Below are 20,898 nucleotides of genomic sequence, written 5' to 3' on the forward strand. Positions count from 1 at the left end.
GGGAGACAACTCTCTACCCCAGAAGTTCTTACTCTGTTGACACATGCATCAGATCGATGTTCTCGTCAGTTGTAAGTATAGTCTAGTTCATTTTCTCGAGGAAAGGGCGTTAACTGACTATAAAAGTCCAGTTTCCACTCTTGCCAAACTTGGCTGGATTCCAGAGCTACCGGACTTACGAGTCTATCCATAGCCCAATCAAAATCGTGTAACAAACTAGACATCCTGTTCATAAACATCATTATTAAGATGCAGATATTGGTCAACTGCAAAGCTTGTGTACTGTCAACTGGGTGTTGACAGACATTTCTCAAATGTTTACATGTTTCTAATCAAGGTGCTCAAGTGATTTGACGCACTTCACGAGGTAAGACCTGTTTTATTACAATATTGATTATCGAACAGATTGTCTTGCCTGGGCGGCACCATTTTGTTTGCAACATGGGATGGAAAAGGTGGAATCTGACTGGTCAGTAGGAGGGGCATAAAAGGGACATCACATGTAATAACCACTGGTGGTGCTACGATTGATAACAAAATTCCAGCCTCGTTTTGCAATGGTGGAAACTGGACTCTTAAAGTGAGTTAACTCCATTGCCTCAGGAAGATGGGTATTGTTACATTGTGGTAGCTATGCATGGTAGGTATGGTACTGTGTGAAAGTCACCGGAATAATCATGTGTCAGTTATATTAATGGATGCTCATGAATAACAGTAACTTCAAGAAGTGAGTTGATGTCCATCACTATCAAAACCGGACTAAGACCAATCCGGTAGCTCTGTCAATTCGGGACCAAATTTGTGGGTCCGAATTTACTATATTCATTTATCATAAAGTATAATCTGTCTAATCTGGACCTCCTTCACTCCAGAGAACAAACTGAAATTTGGGGACAAAGGACAAATTTTTCTCATGAAACTGATGCAACATAATCCAGATTAACTTTTCACACATATCACTTGCATGTCCAGTAAGCTTTTCACGTCTGTACTAACATATTTCAATGAAAGATTACCTGTGGACCTTTGTGCTTCATGGGATACACAGCAAAATAAATATTGAGGTAGAACTCCAATTTCTGGGCCACTGAGTCCTCATCCCGTATGGATGTTGGCAGGAATTCTGTCCACTGCTCAAAGAATATCCTCCGCTTTCCTTGGTGAAAGTGATCCATCATTTCATTCTGCAAAAACAAGTAGATGCAGGGAATTATCTAGACCTGCTCAAAGGCTAATATCTGGCCCCAAGTCTGCAAGATTTGTCAGTAAAAATTCCCAAATGGGCACTAAAGTATTCCTATTTCATGTAAATATACTTAAAAGTATTGTGATGGCTTGGTCGAGGTGACTCGTATTTCACTGATCACAGTAGCAACAAAGAGGAGTGAGTGAGTGAGTTGGGTTGAACGCAGCTTTTAACAGTATTCCAGTCATATCACGGCATGTCAGCTTACTGTGGGAGGAAAGCCCGAAGTGATGCAGGTCTCAGACGTTTACCACCTCGGTGAAACCCACGAGCACGGGTATGGTGCTGACAAACCTAAAAACATAATTGGGGTGAACTGAGAATCGAACCCACAATCATAGGTTTCTGGAGTGCCCAAAGGACGCAACTCTGCACAGCAAATCGCGGCGCCTTAGACGACTAGGCCAACAATGCAACCCCCAACAAAGAGGAAGAGGCTTAAGTTTACATCACCGTATTGAATGCAATGCTAACATACCTCTGAAAACAGGAACTCTAAAACACTTCAATTTTGAACAAAATTAGCCTGCCAAGGGGACTTAATTAGTCTGGAATCCTAGATAAAACCCGGACATTATGGTTTGGATAGTTAGCTACAACCAGCATCAGATATGTGACACATATCTGATGTTGACAAGGACATATATCATGTTCATCTGTGTTATTAAATAACTTGAAAAAATATTCAAGACATTATGGATGACTATCAGGCAATGTCCGAGAAAATGAGCTGATCTGAATCTCCATCCATATATGACAACACTAACACATACAGTTTCTTTCATTGACTTACTTGAACAGTTTGAAGTTTCTTGTTGGTCTTGGGTCTGACATCTTGTGTACTGATTGGTTTTCCCTTCTCACTGCACTCAGCTTCAAATGTGCTGACGGTTCTATCAAAATCTCCAAAACTCAGATACTGAAAGACAGGAGAGTAACAATGTATCTATCGATGTATTGCATTGTTTGCCGGGTTTTGCCTTACAACTGTACCAAATCAATAGTGAGTGAGTGAGTTGGGTTTAATGCCATTTGAGAATAATATTCCAGTTATATCACAGAGTTTCAGCTTGAAGTGGGAGGAAAGCCTTAAGTGATGCTGGTCTTACAATGTTTACAGCTTTGGTGAAACCCACATTGGCTGGCTGACAAACCTATAAATATAACTGGGGCGAACCAGGATTTGAGCCCATGATCAAAGGTTTCTTGCATGTCCAAGGAACTATAATATCTACAGGAAGTTAAAAATGCCAATAGAATTGTCGATTATATGTATAAAAATCGATAGTTTCAATAGTTGCATTATGTTATAAATATATAAAAAGTAATATGATAAGCACTCAATTGGATAACAAATACATACAGAAAAACTAGTGTAAATATTGATATTAACGCGAGCGTGAATTAAATGCAAAAAATGCAAGTGGTGCTTGCTCGCATTATTAAACATCGCGCTCAGCGCTAATAAGTGGTGCTATTTGGTGTGTGATTGGATTAACGTAAGGTTGGATTAAGATGAGGATTCTCCTGTAAACCCGACAGTGGACATTTTGTTTAGATATAAATCCACTGATGCTTGAGAGGAGGGGTTGTCGCATTCACATTTTTATCTAGGGGCCGGCAGTCGCATTCTTTTGGAGACGCATTAATTTCGATAGTTTCAATAGTTGCATTATGTTATAAATATATAAAAAGTAATATGATAAGCACTCAATTGGATAACAAATACATACAGAAAAACTAGTGTAAATATTGATATTAACGCGAGCGTGAATTAAATGCAAAAAATGCAAGTGGTGTTTGCTCGCATTATTAAACATCGCGCTCCGCGCTAATAAGCGGTGCTATTTGGTGTGTGATTGGATTAACGTAAGGTTGGATTAAGATGAGGATTCTCCTGTAAACCCGACAGTGGACATTTTGTTTAGATATAAATCCACTGATGCTTGAGAGGAGGGGTTGTCGCATTCACATTTTTATCTAGGGGCCGGCAGTCGCATTCTTTTGGAGACGCATTAATTTCACGTTTTACAGTATTTAACAAGTTATGAAAATTGAAGTTTCTATTTGTTCTATGGTTGCTGTGGGGGACCAAGGGGGACCAACAGTCAATACAAGACCCTGAAGCACAGTTCTCGGCAACATTTTACACAGGCAGGATGTCTTAAGGAATTACATTCATGATAATAACCCTGAAACAATGCTAAAATTGACATGACAAAGCTTGAAAGCTCCCTCACCTCTCTAATGATACCGTTCAGCTCTCCCTCAAAAGCCACAACTGACAAGTTTCCTGACATGTCTCGTCTGTATAACACGATCAACAGCTGAAATAAACATATTTGACACAGTTTAATGTTATAGTCACACCAAAGCAATATCGCTGTTATTACATTTACGAGATGCACATCCTAGGCATGTCCTTGTTGTATTGATTAATTCTTGATGTTGATACTGTATCAATACAAATAGATTAATATGGATACTATATTCATAATTCACTGCCATAGAAACATTTATTTTTGTTAAGACTACCATATTTAAGAAAGACAATAAGAACGCAGAAAATTCAATTATAAACATAAATGGATCAGACTCGACTAGTTCATATAATTTTAGATGATTAATGGCAGGTCTAGATAGGAAATTTATAGCTATAACAATATATCTTATATAGAAGTTGTGAGCTGATAATTTGGATACAAAAATTTCCAATCTATGACATCCTTAACATACACATAATCAAAAGTCTCATTTTTATTATGCATTCTGTCAGATTATGCGGGTCTGTGCTTGTGGCAACGGTACATTTTAGTATAATGATAAACTTCTGAGATCGTAGGTTCTCCGCGTTGTTTTTTCAATCCGACAACAATATTTGTCCACTTACACTTTACAGCAATTCATGTCAATCTGGTTAAATCCTCGTGATCGGCTTATATATCCGTCTGACAGCTGTTTACAAGAAACGCGCTCTTGGAATCCAATAAACATCATAAGACCGCAGTTAATGTTAATAGGGTCGGGGCAAATGTAATGTTGATTATTTTAATTATGTCATAGTTTAACACTGTCGAATCAGAAACGAAGTATATTATGATGAAATTAATTTTCAATATGTTTTGTATGATCACAATGACTTATTTATTTTTTGACTGACAGATTCCCATTTTGACCTTCACGTGGAGTTGCCTCCCTTCAATCAATTTTCGATCAAGGACAAGTGTGAGAAGGTAGTATGTTCAAGATTAATGTCAATAAGCAGATACGTTTAATGCAATCACAGAGGCGAGGTTTTCGTTGTAATAAGTCCGATGAAATACCATAAGTGCAATATGTTGCTTGTCTAATGACTTTTATAATGTTACAACTTGAAATTAAAAGAATCGGTAACGGCTTCTCTGCGTTATTATTCGCGACGATATTATCACATTAGGCCCTATGTTGTTATTGAAACATGTTTCAGAACCCAATCTTGGCCTACTGTATTCATTCATTTTTTTAGCAATTCAAAATTATTTTTGATTGCATAAGTAATATCACACGAAAGTAGTCCAAACGAACGAATGTCACCAAACAAATTAACTCACTAAGCATGATATGTTTACACCTTTAGAGTTCAAAGGGGGACTAACATTTCCCTTCTAAACCCCTGTCTAACACTGCATGCTAGGGCTTCCTCGCTGCCATGACTCGATTTGCTTGCTAACGCAATATAGCGTGACACATGACTCAGCTGTCATATATCTATACGCATTCCAGAACACTTATTGGTTACCTGTGATCTATGATGATTTTGATATTACAAGGGACGCATGTTAATTAATTTCTTCAACCTAAACACAAACCCCATGGAAGCTCATCGGTTGTTGTTATTTGGAAATAGCCCAGACTGTTATAGATGGATAAAAAAAAAGTATCCCCGCAGTGAAAGCAATTTCAGATTGCTTGGATAAGGGTGCAGGGTAAAACGGCACCTCAGCAAAACATAGTGATTTCTCTGGCGAACACGGCTACTATGTGTTGGGCGAAAACGGCACCTCCATTTTTAATAATGATAAGAAGGATTTTTGTAGTAATATATATGGTTTATTTACATGGTATTTGATGTATTTACATGTTATTGGATGTATGTGATGTATTTACACGGACAGGTAAGAAGTCCTCGGCTATCTGAAAATATGAATAAAAGTTAAAATACAATATTCGTTATGTTACTATATTGCGGTTATTCTGAGAATTTATACAATCGCATTAAGTAGTTTATTTTATTATTATTAGTACCTTGAAGTCCAATGCCTTTGGCTCTTTGGGGCGCAACAGTTCCTGGGTTCAGTTTGCCATGCGAATGAGGGTTGAGTGGTTTTGGCGTCCACCACCCTGGTCGGGGTTGACGAGTCTCTGTTGGGCATCTTCAACGATACTGGTGCCCGATTAGTAGATGTTTTCAACAGCTTGTTCCTTTACCTAAAACATAATACGTTCAAATCGCTATAACGCCTTGGATAATAAGATGACTGTGATTGATTTGGATCATATTTCTGTGTTTCATAGCTTGATATTTAATCATGTCCTGTCAATAGATTGATACTGTTAAAAATAAAAAAATTGATTTATCTGAGGCCCCCATTGCATATAGTTATTGTGTACTAAAAAATATCACATTATCAGATGTAACTGAACAAGAAGATAAAGTCATCAATATCCACCGCCTTTTTAAATATGTGCATATCAAACAATGTATGTCATTACTGTCGTATACATCATTTTACCCCCAAAAAGATTTGTGAATACAACTGACAGTATGACATATGACTAAAATGAAACCCTCATTTGAACCTTTGTTCAACTTGTTAATGCAAAATCTTAAAAAAAATACCTCAATTGCAAAACCCATCATTTCGGCACCTGCATAATTCAAAGAAATGAGAATCATTTTATGAGTTTGAAGTCTAACATGTTGCCATGGAAATGCAAAAGGGGAGTAGTGCACTTTACCGGGTGCACTGTTTCAGATCCAATTAGCGATGTGGGGGCTCGAACGCGCTTCGTTGGCTCACCAGCTTTGCTAATTAATGCGTTAAATAGCTGACCCTCTACCACTGGACCACAGGCACTATCACATGTAATCAGTGCTCGTTTAACGGGTCATTAGAATCCCCATTGACATGCATGCGTAATTCAGTAAACAATGAATTGCGCATGCGTGTGACGTCACGGTCCGCTCTCCCATTCATCTTTTCTTGAAACCACACCCGCAATTGTTTATGTCAACATGACCGACCAATGGGATTAACCGGATTAACGCTTGAAAAGGTAACCCTTGCCCAAAGCAAGCTAACCCTAATGACCGAAAACGGGTGTTGGATCGTAAAGACGTGTAAGTTTCCCTAAGATCGAAAAACTGGTGTTGGATCGTGAAGCGAGAGTCACCAGAGCGTGAGGCACGGTAACGGTATAACGAGACAGCGGTGGCACTATAGCGCGGTAATTGAGCGGATGGTAGAGCTCGGGCTGTGCCCGGTAAACTGCATTGTTGCCTGCAAAAGAAATAATTCCTGAGAACCACATTTGTATACAGCAAATATGTGTCCGCATTATTTTTGAAACAATGAAGTTCAGTTTATATACTCAAAACAGCCTTATTTTTCCGTTTCTAAATTGCATATAATACAACAATTACTTATCCCTTGTTTTCATCCATGTTTCATGATATAATCCTACAGCTGTGTTTTTTCCATCATTCACTTGATGCTCAGTTAATGAATTTATTGCCGGTATAATTTGTGGTAAAGGTTCCCATTTGCCATTTCTTGTGTCTGGGGTAATTTTTTAATCTAAGATTAGCTTATAAATCAAGGTCTGAAGTAGTGAATATATTACTTATTATGTTATATGCACATGGCAGCACAGCAAGAGAGGAATGATCAGTTGAGTTACAAAAAAATAGGATTAACTGAAAATACATTGATTGATTAATCACTGTTATCTTGAATAGTGGATATGTCAAAAGAAAGTGTTTATAGAAGAAGAAGAAAATCTGTTTAGTTGTTTGTCCCACAGTGCACAGTCACAAAGTTATAAAAGTGAATACAATGATGTACACTCCCTGGCCAACATGGCCTATGAGACATAAATTAAAACAGAAAAAAACACATTATAAGCACATAGTGCTAAAATAGCATATCAACACACTATATAACACTACTTTACATACATTTCCACATTCCCATCCACCCACACATCCGATCAGCCATCCATACCTCCACCCACTCACCCCGCCAACCCTACCCCCGCACCCAAACATCTTCCCAAACACCCACTCAGCCAACCACACACTCTCCCACACATCCACCCATACTCCCGCCCATTTACCCACCCTCATGCCTAAGCTCCCATCCATCCACCATTTTTGCAAGCTCCGACATTGATACAGTTTGGCCCTCACTCTATGGGTTCATACTCAAATGAACTCACACATAGTGAAAGTCAGTTACCGTATTCGACGTAATAAGCGTCCCGCTGTAATAAGCGCCCACAGCGATATTTGCTGAGATATTGGCTAGTGAACAATCCCACCCCTTCCGATTGATCAATGTACACAAGACTTATTTATTAGCGTATAATACACTCTCGTGTGTTATATGCACCCTTAATTATGGGCAATTAAATTCTGGATAAATATATCTGTCGTACATAAACATTTCAGGCTGTCACAATAAACCACAAAATATATCTTTCAACTGTTTGTTTTATTCTCACCAAAATAATATTCTGAAAAGAGCCCCCTATTTCCAATTTTGAGAGCGCCCTTGGCGCTTATTACGTCGAATACGGTATTAATAATAGAATGGAGAGACACTTGATAATCGAGGATGCAGTTTGGCCAAAATGTATAACCTGTTATTGAGTCTCATTCTCTCACTGAATTCCTACACTGAACAAGGTTTATCTATGGGCTGTTGGTTACTAGATGCTTGGGTCAGGGATGAGAGGTCGTGCCCTGCAAGGGGCGTGGCAAGTTATTCACAAGCACCTGCGACAGATACAGACAAGTGGCATACAAGCAGCAGCAGCTGCTGATGTCAAGCCATTCTTCTACCAGGACATCTTTGAACATGAGAAGAAAGCAGAAGTCCCGTGGAAAAAATTATCAGGTTTGTCTTTAAAAGTTTAACTGTTTTTATCAAGTTTGGTTAGAATTAATCTGCTTGGTAGTCAAGTTCAAAGAATGATCTGAGATTTGTTCATGAAACCAACACCAGTCCTCCTATGGTACCCAAGGATGGTATCCATTGAACAGGGTGGATTGAATTTATGTAAAATTAGACTAAAACTAAAAATGAATTCATTGTAAAGTTCTAGCAGTTAAAATTAATTAGTTTCTACAAGCTATACCAAATCATAAATACTTACACTTTACTTATATGACATAAACTCGCATTGACTAATTGAACAATTTCTCTTCCAAGTCTCTTTCAATTCCCTCCCTCAATTCCAGCTATATGACGGCAATCTGTAAGTAATCAAGTCTTGACCAGACAATCCAGTGATTAATCTGAAGAGCATTGATCCTTGCAATTGGGATATGATGACATGCTTCAACCAAGTCAGTGAGCCTGACCACCCGATCCCATTTGTCGCCTCTTAGGACAAGCATAGTCACCTTTTACGGCAAGCATGGGTTGCTGAAGACCTATTCTACCCCGGATCTTCAGGAGTCAATTCTCTTCCTGGGACATCTTCCTCTCTTCTTGAACATGTTATGCGAATTTGGTGACAATGCTATTTTTTTCATCTTCATAGGTGACAATGTTTCAACGTTTGATGTGAAGGGAAGAAAGGTTCTTCACGTAGAGCCTGCAGCCTTGACCTTGCTGGCTGAGACCGCCATGATTGACATTTCTCATCTCCTTCGACCCGGACATCTCCAGGTGAAACAGTGACATCAAGTTTCTGTTTCCTAACTTATTCCAATTTCTTTTTACACAGTTTTTAAACATTAGATGTGCAAGATGGGAATAGTGACAGGGAAAATATTAGACATGAGAGATGGATCTAGGAATCCAAACTAAACACGCTTTGTGGGCAAATTTGGAATTAATGTTGTTTTGTTCAACCCTTGGTGGGCCAATTTGGAATTCATGGTGTTTTTGTTCAACCCTTGGTGGGCCAATTTGGAATTAATGTGTGTTTTGTTCAACCCTTGGTGGGCAAATTTGGAATAAATGTTGTTTTGTTCAACCCTTGGTGGGCAAATTTGGAATTAATGGTTAAAGTGTTCAAAATTTGGATTTTTCTAAAGAACTTGTTTTCCTAACTTCATAGATATTTTATCATTGTGATATATTATTACATTAAATGCACTAATGTAAAACTAAGCAGTAAGGCAGCTTCCTTTTTTTGATTGGTCAGTTTACCAGTGAATTCACCTCCACAAAGCCAGAACATTAGTTATAACAATGGCATGAGTAAAGAAATCTTTTTGTTTCAATTGGGGAATTAGTAGCGACATTCGCTGCAGGGAATGAATATTGGTCCCTGAGTAGGCCCAGATAAAGCCCTGGGCAATGTCACTGTTGCAGCTATCTCCATGTTAAAGGTATGACGTGGGTACTTTGTTGTTATGATAGGTAGCCTGTATGTTTCAGTCTACTTATAATTACTGTGTTTTGACATGGGTGAGTGAGCGAGTGAGTTGGGTTTAACACCGCTTTTAACAGTATTCCAGTTATATCACGGCGTGTCAGCTTAATGTGGGAGGAAAGCCCGAAGTGGTGCAGGTCCTAGACATTTACCACTTCGGTGAAACACACGAGCATGGGTATGGTGCTGACAAACCTAGAAACATCATCGGGGCGATGTTTTGACGTGGACTGAAAACATCACTCATCAGCAGTGTACTTGGGCTGTCTGATTAAAATTTGATAGTTTACTCAATTGCTGTGCCTCTCTGCATGAAAATCACATAAACTAATGGTTAATTGTTTTGTTTTTTGTATCCTAGCAACTGTCAAATATCCTGAAAGATCCTGAAGCCTCCAGTAATGACAAGTTTGTAGCTCTTGAATTGTTGAAGAACGCAAATGTTGCTGCTGGGATGGTTCTGCCTGGTTGCCAGGATACGGGAACAGCTATCTGCATCGGTAGGTGAACGCTAAGAGGAACATCAGTTCGGTATCAACGAAAATAGCTGGGGATTCCATTGTGAAGTTTCGAAAAGCAATAACATTTGTTTACTAATGTCCTGACTCTGCTGATACTTTGAATCATTTGAAGATTTGAGTAGTTTGAATTAGTGTACTATTTGACTGTCATGTTTGCTATATACCAATCGAATAAGAGTAGCATTTGGAATGAAGTTGACAAGGTATAGTTGTGAAAGAGTTATCTCCCTTCCACCTGTGAAAGAGTTATCTCCCTTCACCAGTGAAAGAGTTATCTCCCTTCCACCATTGAACCCTCATGTATTTTTTCCTATTCTATGTGTTCTTTTTATTATTATAATTATTGTCGTTTGTATTTCATGATTTGAAAGGGGTTCTTAATTAGGTAAAACAGGTCTTGTAACCATGGTAACAGTAATTGGTAATTTCTATTCCTCTGTCAATCAAGTTGCCCTGTAAGATGAAATGGAACAAAATTGACAAGGTTGTCTTAGGACTTGTAGAAGGTTATGTTAAGGCATGATGCAGTGACATCTTTCAATATTTACCCCCAGGTAAGAAAGGTCAGTACGTGTGGACGGAGGGGAGGGATGAGGATGCTCTCTCCAGGGGAATCTACAACACGTACACCAAGAGGAACCTCAGGTATTCACAGGTAATATTTGTTTGTTTTATTTGTTGTTTAACTCTGCACCCACCAATATTCCAGCTGTAATCAGACAATCCGGTGGAGGATATTGCGAGAAACAGCCCAGGCTGGCAGGGTATGCTGTCACACTATTGACCAAGACACCGAGTCTGACCACCTGATCCTTTAACTCACATCTAACGACCAGCATGGGTTTCTAGGGACTGGTTTTTACCCGGAATCCGAAGGGGTTACATGTATTAACTGGCAGAGTGAGTGAGTTTGGTTTTACGCCGCTTTTAGCAATATTCCAGCAATATCACGGCAGGGGACACCAGAAATGGGCTTCATACATTGAACCCATGTCGGGAATCGAACCTAGGTCTTCGGCGTGACGAGTGAACGCTTTAACCACTAGGCTACCCGACCGCCCCAATAACTGGCAGAGGGATTTCTATGTGTAGGATTCAGGTGTCTGTTGAGTTTCTGTGGTAGAAATGGTTCTATCAAATTCACTTCTTTTGAGAGAGTTGAGCAATGTTTAGTTTGGCACTGCTTGAATAGTTCTGAAGGCAGCCTGATTGTGGATCTCTGACGTTGAGGTGGTACGTGACGATACATGTTCTACATGATAAGGACGTAATACAGTTGATCAACAGGGAAAATGAATTTATTCAGTATGTACAGGCTGTATTCATGTAATAATAATTGATTCAGGGATAAAAAGGTGTTTGTTTCAAGTTTGTCACAGGTGAGCCATAAAAATATTTAAGTGTGCCCTTTGTAAGAATTGTGCCAACAACTAGAATGTGTTGATCCATCTTCAACACAATGAGTGAGTGAGTGAGTGAGTGAGTGAGTGAGTGAGTGAGTGTGGTTTTATGCCGCTTTTAGCAATATTCCAGCAATATCACGGCGGGGGACACCAGAAATGGGCTTCACACATTGTACCTATGTCGGGAATCGAACCTAGGTCTTCGGCGTGACGATCGAACACTTAACCACTAGGCTACCCGACCGCCCCTCAACACAATGAGCTACTGGTTCAAATAAGCAGCCTCATAAAGGTTTTGATGGAATTTAAGCTCTGCTGGAACTGACGATTATATTTCTGTTAGCTAGTACACAGAGATTATTGACATTCAGACTTATTTTTTCAAATGGCCCTGGGGTATTCTTTTGGCAAAATGTCCTGAGAAGGTCAAAGGTCAAGGTCAAACTTTTTCAAAATATATTAAGGAATTTATCATTATGCTTGGTATATACCTTCTCTTGGATGGGGCCCTGTATTGGTCCAAATAAGTCCAAGGTCAAGGTCAGTTTACATGTTTTTGTGGCTGTATCTTTACAAGTCCTATCACAGAAAGTGTTGGTGCCATGTCCATCAAAGGTCAAGGTCATGTTTGAAGTTATCATTCACATGTAATTGTACAATCCTGTGACATGGATACTTGTTGGATCTAAAGAACTTGTCTTGATTAATGTCTGGCAGACATGTTTTGGGACTGGAAATACATGGAGGAACTTTAAGACATCGCAGGCTTTGAGGAAATCAGTGCAATTACTCCAGCTCCTTTCTTTTCCTCAATTTATGAATTAACAGGTTCAGGTTCATTTTCATGACCCGTGAAGATTCCGGGTTAGAATAGGTCTTCCGCAACCCATGCTTGCTGTAAAAGGCAACTATGCTTGTCGTAAAAGGCGACTAACAGGATCGGGTGGTCAGGCTCGCTGACTTGGTTGATGCATGTCATCGTGTCTCAATCGTGTCTAGATCGTTGCTCATGATGTCAGTCCCTGGATTGTCTGGTCCAGACTCCATTATTTATAGATGGCCGTCATATAGCTGGAATATTGCTGAGTGAGGCGTAAAACAACAAACCCACCAACCAATGTACAGAAGTTCATATATGGCACCATTAAGTGATAATTTTGTGTTAAAATCTATTACTTCTCAGTTTGCTATTTAACAGTCCCATTGATTCTGACCATGCTATTGGCACTCTAATACAAGGAATTGCATCCCCTGTACAAACATGAATATCTTCCTAGGTGGCGCCACTGGACATGTTTAACGAGGTCAACACCAAGACAAACCTGCCGGCCCAGATCGAGCTGTACGCCACTGACTCCTCTCAGTACGACTTCCTGTTTATGGCCAAGGGAGGAGGCTCAGCCAACAAGACCTTCCTCTATCAACAAACAAAAGCTTTGCTGAATCCTGAAAGACTTATGAAGTTTGTCGATGAAAAAATTAAGGTTAGTAATAAAAAAATGTAAGAACTGTACATATGCCCCAAGCCATTTTGATGTTGTTTCTCTTTCTTCACTTTTCAATGCATTTTTTTCTTTATTTGTGTGACAGTGTTCAAAGTGAGCAATCATATTTACCGTATTCAACGTTAGAAGCGCCCAGGGCGCTCTCAAAATTATAAGTTGGGGGCTCTTATTAGAATATTATTTTGGTGAAAAAAACAGAGTTGAAAGATAAATTTTGTGGTTTATGCTGACAGCCTGAAATGTTTATAAACGACAGATATAATTTTCCAGAATTTAATTGCCCATAATTAAGGGTGCATATTACACACGAGTGTGTATTATACACAAATAAATAAGTCTTGTGCTAATTGTGATTGTTCACTAGCCAATATATTAGCAAATATAGCTGTGGGCGCTTATCAGAGCAGGGTGCTTATTACGTCGAATATGGTACCTCATTAATTCTCACAAAACTATAAGTTTATGACAGATAATTTGGGTAGCAAAATATCTGGGTTTGGACCTCTACAAGCATGACAGGGGCACAGTGAGTAAAATCTTCTCTCTCTCTCCAGCTTTTGGTGTCTACATTTCACAACATGCCCTTTCTATGAATATTTCAAAGAAGGTCATACCATATTTTTCCAAAAAATTGTTTTATCGGGGTTTCAGCAGTCAAGGCCTTAGTTATGCTTTCAAAATGTTTCATGGTAGACATGTGGAGGACATTTGGGGTGGGTTTGGGTTGTAAAAATTTATTTAAAAGAAAGATTATTAAAGTTTCATGTTGCTTGAAGTGTTTTTCACGGGGTCCCAATTAGTCCCATGCTGATCTGCGTTGCGGGTTGGGCATTTCATCAGAAATTTGATGACAGTGTGTTTAACATGGTAATCCGAGGATTAAAAGACGCCTCCATTGCAAAATGTTATTTGCTATTCTTTGGTCAGACATTAGGTACAGCGGCCTGCCCTCCCTATCATCTGGCCATTGTTATCGGAGGAACGTCAGCAGAACTCACACTGAAAACAGTCAAGCTGGCCTCGACACGCTACCTGGACACACTGCCCTCATCAGGTGACCATACGTTATCCGAGACATTGTTCTGTCTGTCCGTGGGGACCGGGAACTTTGGGCAATAATCTTTTGGGGTTGACAAAAACCTGACTGCAGATTTGTTTTTATTATCAGAATAGAACATGTCAGTTAAATGTAGATGAGTGCAATTGAAGTAGTTTTAATGATTCCAACACCCAATTGTTTTGCTCTAATCTCAGTTTTATGTGTATGGAAGGCAGTATTTTATGTCTGGTATAGGCCTTGCTACAAGACAGAAGTGAACACACTTCCCTCAACAGGTTAATTCATTATCCACACAGGGGCGGTCGGGTAGCCTAGTGGTTAAAGCGTTCGCTCGTCAAGCCGAAGACCCGGGTTCGATTCCCGACATGGGTACAATGTGTGAAGCCCATTTCTGGTGTCCCCCCGCTGTGATATTACTGGAATATTGCTAAAAGCGGCGTAAAACCATACTCACTCACTCACTCATTATCCACACTCTTGGTGGGCTCACAAGTGAGTGAGTGAGTGAGTGGGTGGGTGAGTGAGTGAGTGAGTGATAAAGTGAGTGAGTGAGAGAGTGAGTCAGTGAGTTGAGTTAAATGCTGCTTTGAACAGTATTCAGGATATTTCACGGCATGTCAGCTTAATGTGAGAGGAAAGCCTAAAGCGATGCAGGTCTAGGAAGTTTACCACTTTGGTGAAACCCACGAACATGGGTATAGTGCTGACAAACCTAGAAACATATACGAGGAAAACTGGGATTCGAACCAATCATAGGTTCTGGTGTGCCCAAGGGACGCAACACTGTATTGTGAATTGTAATGCCTCAGACGACGTGGCCATCCGTGCCCCCTACAAATAAGTAAATAATATAACAGGATTAATTATTTCATACTTCATGGGTGTGGTGCTGACAAACCTAGAAAACTGGGATTCGGACCCACCATCATAGTTTTCTGACGTGCCCCAGTGACACAACTCTGCCTTAGACGATTGGTCCATCTGTGCCCCCCCAAATAAGTGAATATCATAACATGATTTATAATTCATTCATTTCCTTCTGATTAATCAGGCAATGACCATGGCCGAGCTTTCCGCGACCTTGAACTTGAGCAGCAAATCCACAAACTGACACAGAAAATGGGGATTGGGGCACAGTTTGGAGGCAAATATTTCTGTCACGATGTCCGAGTCATCCGCCTACCGAGACACGGAGCTTCCTGTCCTGTTGGTATTGGAGTGTCATGTTCAGCAGACAGACAGGTGAGCTTGTTAGTGATGGGGGTGGTTAGGTAGCTTAGTGGTTAAAGTATTTGCTTGTAACAGCTAAGACCTATGTTCAAATCCCCATTATTGTCCCTCCGTCTTGTTGTTGATGAAACCAGATTCAGTCAGATTCACTGAAGTAGCAAGTGATATTTCTCAGAAAGTTACATATATATCCTCTTTAAGAAATATTGTTTCTGCTTTAGGCTCTTGGCAAAATAACAGAAGGGGGAGTGTTTCTAGAACAGCTTGAGACGGATCCCATCAAGTACCTTCCAGAGGTTGAGACAAAGGACCTTGGAGGCGAGGTCGTGCAGGTAAGGTCAAGACATTGTATCAGACAGCTATACTCAAAAACAAAAGTAACTGTGATGACAAAAACCTGACACAACCTGACCTGACAAAAGACATTGCAATTTCCTTCTTCACTTAGGTGGCACGGGTGGCCAAGTCGTCTATGCGCCGTGATTCGCTGTGTATAGTTGCGTCCCTTGGACACGCCAGAAACCTGTGATTGCGGGGTAGCCCAGTGGCCTAAGGCTCCGCAATTCGCTGTGCATAGTTGCGTCCCTTGGGCACGCCAGAAACCTATGATTGTGGGTTCGAATCCCGGTTCGCCTCGATTATGTTTCTAGGTTTGTCAGCACCATGCGCGTGCTCGTGGGTTTCACCAAAGTGGTAAACGTCTGAGACCTGCGTCACTTCGGGCTTTCCTCCCACATTAAGCTGACACGCTGTGATATAACTGGAATACTGTTAAAAGCGGCATTAAACCCAACTCACTCACTCCTTCTTCACTTCGATCATCTAACATAGAACCCAAAACATGCCTACACCTGAAGCCCCTTGCTCTTTGTTACCAATCAGAGTTATCTGCCCTTCATCCCAGAAAGCCTTCTCATATCACAAAATGATACTAACAAAATTACCCCTGAGCCATACATGTACACCAAAACCATGGGACCACACTCTTATTTCACTTATTTAACAAAGAGTGAGTGAGTTGGGGTTAACGCTGCTTTTAACATTATTCCAGTTATATCACAGCGTGTCAGCTTAATGTGGGAGGAAAGCCCGAAGTGATGCAGGTCTAAGTAGTTTACCACTTCGTTGTAACCCAAGAGCGCGGGTATGGTGCTGACAAACCTAGAAACATAATTGGGCCAAACCAGTATTCGAACCCACAATCATAGGTTTCTGGCATGCCCAAGGGGCACAGCTGTTTGTGTGAAAACACAATTAGGAGTTTTTCCATAAATGATAAGATTAGTAGCAGTTTGGAGGATTGTCAAAAGTAATATAATTTTATAATTTTATTGTTTTTATGTTGTTTGGATTTTCATGTAACCAACTAATAACAAATAACTGACCTATTCCCCAATACTACCTTGCCCACATTGAATGCATGTGTTACAGGTGAATCTGAACCGACCAATGAGCGAGGTGCTGCAACAACTTGACCAGTATCCAATCAAAACTCGCCTGACTCTGACGGGGACGCTGGTGGTTGCGCGGGACATCGCCCACGCCAAGCTGCAGGAGAGGTTAGACAAGGGGGAAGAGATGCCGCAGTATATGAAGGATCACCCAGTCTACTACGCCGGTCCTGCCAAAACACCAAAAGTAAGGGGGGCAACTCTGGGATGTAAACCTTGTCAAAATTAGTAGCCATTGCATAGCGATTCTTTCATTGCATGTTGATCTGGGTTTGGAATATTGTGTATGACCCAGACATTTATATTGGATGTGTATGACCCAGGGATGTGCAAGCGGATCATTTGGGCAGACAGCAGCTGGTATACTGTGTATGACCCGGACAATTATATTGTATGTGTATGACCAAGGGATATGCAAGCAGATTGTTTGGGCTGACGATGAATTGTATACTGTGTATGACCCAGACATTTATATTGTATGTGTATGACCAAGGGATATGCAAGCAGATTGTTTGGGCTGACGATGAATTGTATACTGTGTATGACCCGGACATTTATATTGTATGTGTATGACCAAGGGATATGCAAGCAGATTGTTTGGGCTGACGATGAATTGTATACTGTGTATGACCCGGACATTTATATTGTATGTGTATGACCAAGGGATATGCAAGCAGATTGTTTGGGCTGATGATGAATTGTATACTGTGTATGACCCAGACATTTATATTGTATGTGTATGACCAAGGGATATGCAAGCAGATTGTTTGGGCTGACGATGAATTGTATACTGTGTATGACCCAGACATTTATATTGTATGTGTATGACCAAGGGATATGCAAGCAGATTGTTTGGGCTGATGATGAATTGTATACTGTGTATGACCCAGTCATGTATAATGGACTGCAGGATTTGTAAAAGGGGTGTACTGATCTTTTCATGTATTTAATCATGATTTGATGCAGTTCGCGAGGTAAGATGCGTTTTATTACAATATATATCTTGATCATCGATCAGATCGTCTTGATTCGGTGCCACCATTTTGTTTGAAACAAAAAGGGTGAGGGTCATGAAAAAATGTACTATAAATGGGAGGAGGGTCGGCAAAAGTATAATACAGTCCTGAGACCAATCCCAGGTATGTACAAGCAGACTGTTTAGGCTGACGGCAGCTGGAATATTGTGTATGACCAAGACATTTATGTTGTATGTGTTTGACCCAGGGATATGCAAGTGGATCGTTTGGGCCGACGACAGCAGGCAGAATGGACTCGTATGTGAACGCCTTCCAAGCTGCAGGGGGTAGCAAGGTTATGTTGGCCAAGGGCAACCGCAGCCGCCAGGTGAGCTATAGTGATCAACCTTGTTCAGATACTATTATCCTCTGTAAACCTCAAATCTTTAATGCTAAATTCAAAGTTTGATTCATAAAATAAACTTTTAGAAATTGAAAATTTAATCAATTTCAATGGAGATGAAGGGACAAACTCTCTAAGTTAAAACTGCTTTTTATCTAGCTCCTGGAAAAATGTAACAAAACTCCACGTCCACTCAGGTAACCAAACTCCCACGCAGGTAACCAAAATCCACGTCCACGCAGGAAATCAAACTCTACATCCACACAGGTAACCAAACTCCACATCCACACAGGTAACCAAACTCCATGTCCAGACAGGTAACCAAACTCCACATCCACACAGGTAACCAAACTCCACGCCCACACTGGTAACCAATCTCCATGTCCACACAGGGAACCAAACCCCATGTCCACACAGGTAACCAAACCCCCACACAGGTAACCAAACCCCATGTCCAAACAGGTAACCAAACTGCATGTCCACACAGGTAACCAAACTCCACGTCCACACAGGTAACAAACCCCCACACAGGTAACCAAACTCCATGTCCACACAGGTAACCAAAGCATGCAAGAGCCATGGAGGGTTCTACCTGGGATCCATCGGGGGTCCAGCAGCCATCTTGGCCGAGAACTGCATCAAGAATGTTGAAGTCCTGGAATATCCTGAACTTGGTAAGTCACTAACAGGGCCCCCTTCTATAAAACGATAGTCGTAAGTCTTCATAAGTAATAATCATTTTAACTCGATTAATGCTTTGTGGAGCCTTAGGCTTAATTCCACAAACAATCTTGGTGCTATGGGGAATGAAGTCTATGTTAATGTATAGGAGTTACCACATTTCTGCTCAATGACCGATATGTGATGCAACATTAAACTGACATGATGGAACTGAAACAATGTTCAAAATGGCTTTGGACCAAACGCACTAACTAGCTCTTTGGCATTTGATAAAAATTGTCCAAGCTCTTGTCAGTCAAAATGTAGAGAAAATACGAAACTGATACATTGGAAGACTGTGCTGCATGACCTGGTAGCCATTTTTAATCCAGGCCTAGAGGATGCAAACAGTGACATGTGTGAAGCCGACACACTGTCTCTAGGTGGTGAAGATAATCATTAGTTGCTTTCACCGTGAATAGCTGCAAGATTGCTGATGCAGCTTAAGCAATAATTAATCACTAATAAATTGTTGACTTGATATGCATTATAAAATTTGAGTTTTTGAAAGACTTCAGTGCAACTAGATAGGACTACCAACAGGCCAAATACTTTGAGGGCAGCATATTCTTTCTGTCCATGTGACATTTCCGGTCAAAGTTTGAGTGCATGTTTTCTAGTTCTCTGTCAGTGACCCAGCTCCGTTGTGTTGCAGGCATGGAGGCAATATGGCGGGTGGAGGTGGAGGATTTCCCAGCATTCATTGTGGTGGACAATAAAGGAAATGACTTTTTCCAGGAATGGCAGCTGGAGTAATGTGAAGGACACTCTGTGAAGTGGGATACTTTGTGGGTACTTTGTGGCGGATACTTACTTTCTGGAGAAGGCTGCTTCATGAATTCATGCTTCACAAGGAAGGAAAATTAATGAATACTTCACAACTAAGGATACTAAGAAATACTTTGTGAAGCAGGATACTGACTATTTTGAAAAGGATACTTTAAAAATATTTCTTAAAGAATGGTACTTAATGAATACTTCAATGAGGATTCTTCATCTATACTTTGATAAGGATTCTTCATGAAAATCTCGATAAGGATTCTTCATGAAAATCTTGATAAGGATTCTTCATGAATACTTCAATAAGGATTCTTCATCTATACTTTGATAAGGATCCTTCATGAAAATCTCGATAAGGATTCTTCATGAAAATCTCGATAAGGATTCTTCGTCTATACTTTGATAAGGTTTCTTCATGAAAATCTCAATAAGGATTCTTCATGAATACTTTGATAAGGATTCATGAATACTTCAATTTGGATTCTTCATGAATGCTAAAAATAAAGTCTTTGTGAATATTTCATAAGGTATGATGTCAAAAACTGGCCAGGTTTGTGATACTGTTGACTGTTATGTGTGAATGATCAGTGATTGGATCATGTAGAATGAAACATGTATATTGTGGTTCAAATACAAATTGTACCTATCTATTTGCGTTTCACATTTTGTTTCAAACATACCCAAGTGTGAAAGGTGACTCGGTTATGAAACTGTGGTGCAAATTTCAAGTCACTGCTATAAGTTTGAAAGGATTGTTTGTTTGTTGTTATCGCTGTACTCAGCAATATTCCAGCTATATGACGGTGGTCTGAAAATAATCGAATCTGGAGAGACAATTCACTTATCGATATTGTGAGCAACGATCCATGTATGATGACACACTACACACCAGTCACATGTTCTGACCATCCAATCCACAAAGTTGCCTCTTACGACCAACACAGGTTGCTGGGGAGCAAATCTCACCTAGAACCCCC

At 40.2% G+C, this 20,898-nt stretch overlaps 2 protein-coding genes across 2 annotated transcripts in view; one reads left to right on the forward strand and one right to left on the reverse strand.

Moving 5' to 3' along the window:
- Positions 1 to 4,220, reverse strand: part of LOC139470858 (lisH domain-containing protein ARMC9-like) — a 42,881-nt gene extending 38,661 nt beyond the window's left edge. The window contains exons 1-4 of the mRNA XM_071253180.1: positions 4,137 to 4,220; positions 3,487 to 3,573; positions 2,040 to 2,165; positions 1,017 to 1,184 (exon numbers count right to left, since the gene is read on the reverse strand). Of these exons, the coding sequence (XP_071109281.1) occupies positions 1,017 to 1,184; positions 2,040 to 2,165; positions 3,487 to 3,546 (354 nt within the window). The 5' untranslated portion in view covers positions 3,547 to 3,573; positions 4,137 to 4,220. The remainder of the gene's footprint in view (positions 1 to 1,016; positions 1,185 to 2,039; positions 2,166 to 3,486; positions 3,574 to 4,136) is intronic.
- Positions 4,221 to 4,443: 223 nt separating this feature from the next.
- On the forward strand, positions 4,444 to 20,569 carry LOC139470733 (fumarate hydratase class I, aerobic-like). The gene is made up of 13 exons (XM_071253006.1): positions 4,444 to 4,479; positions 8,220 to 8,403; positions 9,053 to 9,180; positions 10,254 to 10,392; positions 10,968 to 11,068; positions 13,094 to 13,300; positions 14,249 to 14,375; positions 15,433 to 15,623; positions 15,833 to 15,943; positions 17,043 to 17,249; positions 18,287 to 18,406; positions 18,978 to 19,095; positions 19,797 to 20,569. The coding sequence occupies exons 2-13, from the start codon at positions 8,220 to 8,222 to the stop codon at positions 19,895 to 19,897; spliced, it is 1,734 nt and encodes a 577-aa protein (XP_071109107.1). The 5' UTR covers positions 4,444 to 4,479; the 3' UTR covers positions 19,898 to 20,569.
- The last annotated feature ends 329 nt before the right edge of the window (positions 20,570 to 20,898 follow it).

This window comes from Haliotis cracherodii, unplaced genomic scaffold, assembly GCF_022045235.1.
Source record: "Haliotis cracherodii isolate W230 unplaced genomic scaffold, xgHalCrac1.p SCAF_21, whole genome shotgun sequence".
Lineage (NCBI taxonomy): Eukaryota > Metazoa > Mollusca > Gastropoda > Lepetellida > Haliotidae > Haliotis > Haliotis cracherodii.